General features: G+C 55.3%; 1 protein-coding gene across 2 annotated transcripts; it reads left to right on the forward strand.

The window, feature by feature from the left end:
* The first annotated feature begins 2,410 nt into the window (after positions 1-2,410).
* LDHD (lactate dehydrogenase D) lies at positions 2,411-7,578 on the forward strand. 2 transcript variants are annotated; one of them, XM_010967193.2, is made up of 11 exons: positions 2,411-2,526; positions 3,044-3,156; positions 3,349-3,490; positions 3,709-3,850; positions 3,986-4,145; positions 4,412-4,611; positions 4,707-4,835; positions 4,915-5,042; positions 5,595-5,685; positions 5,774-5,885; positions 5,977-7,578. In XM_010967193.2, exons 1-11 carry the CDS (start codon positions 2,455-2,457, stop codon positions 6,140-6,142), a joined length of 1,455 nt encoding a protein of 484 aa, XP_010965495.1. In that variant the 5' UTR covers positions 2,411-2,454; the 3' UTR covers positions 6,143-7,578. The 2 variants fall into 2 exon arrangements, with proteins under 2 accessions (XP_010965495.1, XP_010965499.1); XM_010967197.2 differs by lacking the exon at positions 2,411-2,526 and adding an exon at positions 2,547-2,790.

The raw sequence follows: 7,578 nt of genomic DNA on the forward strand, positions 1-7,578 counted from the left end.
CTCACCTTGTACCTACTCCTCTAGATCCATCTACATGCCTCTTTTTTTAATAATTAAAAAAATTTTTTTTGTTTTGAAGTATAGTCAGTTTACAATGGTGTGTCAATTTCTGGTGTACAGCATAATGTCCCAGTCATACATAGACATACATATATTCCCTTTCATATTCTTTTTTGTTATAGGTTACTGCAAGATATTGAACGTAGTTTCCTGTGCTATACAGTATGAACTTGTTTATCTATTTTATATATAGTAGTTAGTACCTGCAAATCTTGAACTCCCGATTTATCCCTTCTCACCCCCTTTCCCCTCTGGGAAACTTAAGTTTGTTTTCTATGTCTACGAGTCTGTTTCTGTTTTGTAAATAAGTTCATTTGTGTCACTTTTTAAAGATTCCACATATAAGTGATATCATATGGTTTTTTCCTTTCTCTTTCTGGCTTTCTTCACTTAGAATGACTATCTCCAGATCCATCCATGTTGCTGCAAGTGGCATTATTTTATTCTTTTTTATGGCTGAGTAGTATTCCACTGCATATATATACTACAACGTCTTTATCCAGTCATCTGTTGATGGACATTTAGGTTGTCTCCAAATCTACATGCCTCTTCTCCAAACCTCCTTGACCCTGATTTTTCAATCTCTCCATAGGCCCTTGACCAACCAACTAGCCAAGTCATTTACCACTCCCTGTGGAATACCAGGTGCATGACCTGGTGCTCTGTCAATTGGGAGGACCTCAGAGTTACCTCCCCCAAGCGGGGCTGTAGTGCAGCAGCAGTCACTTTCAGCTTCCCCCCTCATATTCAGCCAATCCATTCTTGAAACAAGCTTGAACTTTTCCCTCCTTCATCAGCTGGTCGTAAGAGTTCCCCCACATGGTTGGAGATGTGAGCTGAGGGAGAGATGCTAGCTAAGCAATGATGGGTGACATGGGGGTCTGGGCCACCTACTCACGCAGCTCATTTTGCCCTCTGGCCCTTCTTGTGCCCAGTTTTGTTTGTACCCTTTTTATTTAGTAATGGATTGTTTTGGACCCGCCTGGTTTTATGACTTGGTGGGTCTGATAGAACACAGCTCATGATGGCCAGCTCTGGTCACACAGTCACTTGATATCTTAACCAGGACCCAGTAGTAGGTTGGAGCAATTTTTTTGAACAGTGTATAGTTCTCTGTTGCAGATGTCATGAACCTACTCTGGAAGCTTAGGGATCTATATGGTTGTTCTTTTTAGTTTTTGCCACAAAACTCTACCTTGCATCTCTCTCACATCCATGGATACCTGTAGTATCATCAGCTACATGTGGCTAAGAGCTACCATATTGGGAAGCACAGATACAGAACATTTCCACCACTGCAGAAAGTTGTACTGGGCAGCACTGCATCTAGATCTAACAGTTTGTAAGAAATACAGAGGTTAGAGAAAAATATTAAATAATACCACATGGGTGCAATCATCCAAATAAACATGTGGAACATTTTGCAGAGCAAGTGACTCAGTTTCTTTAACAAATAAATGGTATAGAAAAAAGAGGGAGAGGGAAACTGTTGTAGATTAAGAGGTTTATGAGAGATATGAACCAAATGCATTGTGTGGACTCTCCCTGGATCTGGATTTGAACTAACCAACTGTAAAAGAGACGGTTTTTGAGATAAGCCAGTTAAGCGACACACTGAGAGTGGAAATGTGAACCAATTCAAATGTGGCTGAGGAGAAGGACTCAAGTAGAGTCTGTGTTCTTGGCTCAACTGGGAAGAAAAACAAAACTAGGAATAGCTTTATCTCAGTAATGTTAGCAATGTGCATCTTCAAATTGTTGTGGGAAGAAAACGGAGCTTGGGATAATCTCAAGAGCAACAGCCACATCTGTGGCATGATCCTGGGATCTGCCCCGTGGGAGGGTGGAGACAAAGGGATGGAACAGTCTTTTTCTTCATTTATCTGGGTTGTTGCTGCTCATCCTCAGCACTCCTCTTTCAGGAAGTCTTCCTAGCTTGCCTCACTGCCTTACCCCATCTCATCCTCCAAGAGCTTTCATGTGCTTCCCTCTTCATAGCCCCAATCAAGGCTTCTCTATTCCTGCAGGGTGAGAAAGATAAAGGGTGTGAGCCTTGTTGGAGCTGGGGATTCAGGAGCAGAAAGGGAAGCTGGAGCTAAGAGGCCCAAAAGGAGACTGGAAGGAAGTGTAGCAGTTGGAGAGGTCAACAGGTACCGACAGGACTTTCAGGGCCACAACAAGCAGTTTGAAGGACCATGGAAAGCCTTCACATACTTTTAAACCAGGGAGCAGCCACTGTCCTGTTTCCCTTTATGTTCAGGAAGCCTTTCAGAACATAAGCCTCCTGAATCAGCGAGGGCTGGCAAGGCCACCTTAAGGCTGTGCCACCTTAAGGAGCCCTGACCCACCCCGCATAACCAATAGGCTGGGGCAGCAGCCATCTGCTGCCCAGTGATGGCCAGCCTGCTCCGGGCTTCAGTCTGGCGGCTGTTCCCCAGGAAGGGCTACTGCTCCTGGGGGACGCAGGTAGGTGGGAGAAGGGGAACCCCTTGGAGGGTGGGGGGCCCATGCTGAGTTCCTGCCAGGCTCTGTGTTGCCCCAGCACCAGGCGACCTTGAGCAGAGGATCACTGGGCTCCCCCTGTGTCAAGTGAAAGTGTTGAGTGAGATGGGCCAAGGCCCCCACAGCTGCCACGAGTGGGGCTGGAGGATGTTCACTGAACAGTTTGTGGACTCCAGGTGCCCCTCTGGGGCTCTGGGAAACACACACATTTGAAAGAATGACTGGGAGGTAAGGAGCTGGGTTCTAGGCCAAACCCTATCCTAGATTTGTTGGCCTCTTCCCCCATCTGTAAAATGGGAAGAAATCCCCAGAAGGGCTCCAAGAGCCCCATGAGCCCCCTGCCCAGGGGGGTGGGATGTGGGTGCCTCTGTTCACAGACAGTGGAAGTCCCTCTCTGTCTCCTACCCCTCCCACCTGACACAGGGCAGGCCGTGGCCCCCGTGCCTTTGAGTGACCTTGCCAACGTGCTTCTCCCCTGCAGGGCAAGCTCAGCCAGGGCTTTGTGGAGGCTCTGAAGGCACTTGTGGGGAGCCCCCATGTGTCTACTGCGGCTGCGGTCCGAGAGCAGCACGGGCACGATGAGTCGATGCACAGGTGTGGGCCCTCCCCCACTACAGCCCCCGGCTGGGAGTTGGGGTGCTGGCTTCTCTGGCATTCCCCACCTCTCCTCTACACTCATCCAGAAGAGGGTTCTCTGCCCCTTGCCCAGTGTGCAGTCTCAGGCCCTGCAGCACCGCCAGAGGGTAGGTACCACATACCCCTAAATTACTGAGGGTCTGGTTCTAGGTGCCAACCTCCGGATGCTGTGGTGTGGCCCCAGAATGTGGAGCAGGTCAGCCAGCTGGCAGCCCTCTGCTATGGCCATGGCGTGCCCATCATCCCATTTGGCACAGGCACAGGGGTTGAGGGTGGAGTCTGCGCCGTGCAGGTACGTGTGGTGGCTTTTCCCCCCGGTCAGGCCCTGGGCCCATCACATTTGGCACATTGGCAGCTGCCTCTTCCACTGCACACATCCTGGTTGGCCTCCTTACCTGCCATCCCGGGGCTCTGGTCTGGCTCCTGGGAGGTTGGCCACGAGGTGAGGTTCTGGGGGCTGTGTCCTGGTAGGAGGCCTAGGTTAGTGGCACCTTGCACCCTTCCCACCAGGGCGGTGTCTGCATCAACCTGACCCACATGGACCGGATCCTGGAGCTGAATCCAGACGACTTCTCTGTGGTGGTGGAGCCAGGTGTCACGCGCAAAGCTCTCAACGCCCACCTGCGGGACAGCGGGCTCTGGTTCCCTGTGGGTAGGCCGGGGCATGAGACCCTTCCCAAGCCCTGAGGGCTCCCTGGTGGCAGGGCTGTTTCTGGGGCCAGGGGGACCCCTTTGCCCCACCTAGTGCCTGCCCCAGACTGCCTCCTGCCTGCCCTCTGCCCTCCAGACCCTGGTGCAGATGCCTCTCTCTGCGGCATGGTGGCCACGGGGGCCTCGGGCACCAACGCTGTGCACTATGGCACCATGCGGGACAATGTGCTGAACCTGGAGGTGGTGCTGCCAGATGGGCGGCTGCTTCACACTGCGGGGCCCGGCCGTTACTTCCGGTGTGCACCGTGTCCTCTACCCGCGGCAATGGGGGCTCACTGGGAGAGAGGTTATGGAACTCATGTGGACCAAAGCTGGTGGTCCTGGGGTTTGTTCCTTCTGCATGAGGCCCACTGGGGCTGTGCCAGGGAGTGGTGGCCTTGGGGGCAGTCTGTGCCGAGAGGGCCAGCCCAGACCTTGGTCTCAGCTCCCCACTTGGCTTCTGACCAGAAATCCATCATCTTGTGGCCTGGGCACTCACCTACCTTGTATCTCTGGGGCCTAGGAAGAGCGCTGCTGGCTACAACCTCACGGGGCTCTTTGTGGGCTCCGAGGGGACGCTGGGCCTCATTACAGCTGCCACCCTTCGCCTGCATCCTGCCCCGGAAGCCATGGTGGCTGCCACCTGTGCTTTCCCCAGCATCCAGGCGGCTGTGGACAGCACCGTACACATCCTCCAAGCTGCAGTGCCTGTGGCCCGCATTGGTGAGCCAGAGACTGGGGCAGTCCTGGTGGGCTCCCCGGAGGAAGCCTCCTTTGAAAGCCAGGCCTCACCTCGCTGGGCGTCTCTGTGCTCCCAGAGTTCCTGGATGATGTCATGATGGATGCCTGCAACAGGTACAGCAAGCTGAACTGCCGCGTGGCGCCCACTCTCTTCCTGGAGTTCCACGGCTCCGAGCAGGCACTGGCAGAGCAAGTGCAACGCACAGGTATGCTGGGGTGCTGCGAGGCAGGGGGCATGGGCGGCCCCAAAGTAGGGCCCAGTGTCAACCCCCTGCCCTCCCGCAGAGGAGATCACCCAGCACAATGGAGCCTCCCACTTCTCCTGGGCCAAGAATGCTGAGGAGCGCAGCCGGCTCTGGGCGGCACGGCACAATGCCTGGTACGCAGCCCTGTCCCTGCGGCCTGGCAGCAAGGTGAGCAGAGTGGGATGGATGTGGGAGCCTTTCCTCAGCCTATTATCCTATTGTCCAGGGCAGCAGGTTGAGGGCCCCGGTGGACAGGACTGGCTTCACCCAGCTGTTTCTTGGATACTGCCCAGAGGGAAAGCACAGTGTCGGCCAAACCCTCGGGAGGTAGCTCCTGCCTTGAGCCAGGGCAAGGACAGGGCAATATTCATAGGAGTTTGAACACAGAGGGAAGGCTTCCTGGAGGAATATGGTGAAGCGAAGCTGGAGCCAACAGGAAGGGGAGACTGGGCTCCAAGCAGCAGGCACTGGGGCACCTGTATGTAGCTCCCAGGGTTGGGGGGAGCAGGGCAAGAGCTGTGGGAGCCTCTGCTGGCAGGGCCTGGGGAACACACCTGGGCTAATCACCTTGTTGCATAGGGGAAACAGGCCTAGAGAAGAGCAGGTACGTTCATGTGAGTTGAGCCCCCTAAACCCATTTTTAGCCTTGATCCCAGTGACCTCTTAACTCTGGGCAGGCGGGGGTGAGGGAGGGAACTTCACAGGCCTGCCTCAACTCAGGGCTATTCCACTGATGTGTGTGTGCCCATCTCACGGCTGCCGGAGATCCTGGTACAGACCAAGGAAGACCTGAAGGCCTCAGGACTCACAGGTTCTGCCTACCTGTTGCAGGGAGTGGTGGGGAAGGGGAGGGTGGAGGGTGGCTCTGGGGGCAGCAGCTCTGTTCTCTGGGCCCTCAGGAACCATCACTGGGCATGTGGGTGATGGCAATTTCCACTGCATCCTGCTGGTAGACCCTGAGGACCCTGAGGAGCTCCTCAGGGTCAAGGCCTTTGCAGAACAGCTGGGCAGGTAAGAGCAGGGGAGGAAGGAGGCAAGCCGGCAGGGAGGTGGGGGGAGTGGGAGGGGCGCCCGCTGAGGACCTCTCCCTGCTGCCTTCCAGGCGGGCACTGGCACTCCACGGGACATGTACCGGGGAACATGGCATTGGGCTGGGCAAGCGGCAGCTGCTGCAGGAAGAGGTGGGCGCCGTGGGCATGGAGACCATGCGGCAGCTCAAGGCCATGCTGGATCCCCGAGGCCTCATGAACCCAGGCAAAGTGCTGTGAGGAGCTCTGAGCACCTGGCCCCCAGGCCCTTAGACAGTGGCACCTCCTGTTCTGGAAGCTCTTTTTACACCACATAACAGTTCTGCCTTTGCCCAGACCCTGCGGGGGCCTTCGCCTGCCCAAGCAGCCCTTTTACTTGGAGAGGCCAGAGGGAGGAGAGAAGTCTGGAAGGCCAGCTCCTCCCAGGCCCACTTGCTGTCCTCAGGAGCCTTGGGTCCAGTAAATGACTCAGGGTCATTCCCAGCTTCACTGCTCTTGCACACGTCCTGTCCTGGCTGGGAGAGACTCCCCTCTTAGGATGACTCCCCTCTGTCTCGGCCTCCCCATTGCTGGGAGGAGTGAGTGACACAGCCTGGGGGACCCAATACCTTTAGCCCTCTTCCTCCATCTGCCTGGGACACTCCTTTGCTGATGGGAGAAGTGACCTTCAAGTGGCTGCTACCAATCACTGGCAATGGAAGTGATTCTCCTGGTACCACACCTCTCCATGGCGTGATGTATTACACAACCAGCTTTTTTGCCCTCAACACCTGTACAGAGCACCTCGTCTGGGGCACATGGCAGTTGTTCCCCTCTAAGCCCACGAGAGGGCACCCGACACCACAAAGCTCAGATAGCACAGACTGCCTGGGCAGCGGTGCCCAGCACTTACCTCTGCACGGGTCTACAGCTCTCAGTCCTGGGCCCCCTACTTCTCAGGGTCTAGGAGGTGCCTGGTGTCCTGGAAACCAGTCTCTAAGCTCTCTACCCGCTACAGGTCCCAGGACCCTATAGCACAGGCCCGTCTCCCTCACTCTCTGACCTTGGCCCTTAGGAAAGGGGCTGAGTGAGGGATGCTGGGGAGCCAGAGGCATCTTCCACCTCCGCATTCCCCGACTCTCCCCAGCCACCTCTGAGCCCCTTCCCTACCTCCACCCTCTCGGCCCCTCCCCACCTCTCCCCATCAGCTGTTCAGGCCCCAGGGCGGAGGCAGCCCTCTGACTGGAGTCCCGGGAGTCCCAGTTGGTCAGTTCTTAGAACCCCTCTGTGCAAACACTGGGCTCCTCTGTGACGTCTCGGTCCCTTGGATGGCAGCAGTAGCTGTGCAGTGGGTAGTGTGGGGCAAATCTCCCAGGCCCTCCCCCCGAACCACCCAATCTAACCATCAGCCACGTGCAGTCTTGGAGACACAGCTCACCCGTGCCCTCCCCTCCACCCAGGTGCCACCTGCAGCCCTCCTGGGGCAGCATTCTTCTTGGCAGGTTTCTCCCCTCCTGGGCAGGGCTCTTTGATGTACCCCTCAATGTCTGGCAACTAGTAGGTGCTCAGCAAGTGACCACTGCCCTGCAATTCTTTATTAAGAAAAATTCAAAACATACAGGAGAGTTGAAAGAACAAGTCCACCGTTCACTGAAATACCAGCCACTGAAGATTCAACAATGAATATTTTTGCCTTA

Source organism: Camelus bactrianus, chromosome 9 (assembly GCF_048773025.1).
Source record: "Camelus bactrianus isolate YW-2024 breed Bactrian camel chromosome 9, ASM4877302v1, whole genome shotgun sequence".
Classification (NCBI taxonomy): Eukaryota; Metazoa; Chordata; class Mammalia; order Artiodactyla; family Camelidae; genus Camelus; species Camelus bactrianus.

Coding starts and splice junctions, on each gene's coding strand:
- LDHD (XM_010967193.2), top strand. CDS start 2,455: ATGGCCAGCCTGCTCCGGGCTTCAGTCTGGCGGCTGTTCCCCAGGAAG. Junction 3,157..3,348: donor CACGATGAGTCGATGCACAG/GTGTGGGCCCTC, acceptor GTCTGGTTCTAG/GTGCCAACCTCCGGATGCTG. Junction 3,491..3,708: donor GTGGAGTCTGCGCCGTGCAG/GTACGTGTGGTG, acceptor CCTTCCCACCAG/GGCGGTGTCTGCATCAACCT.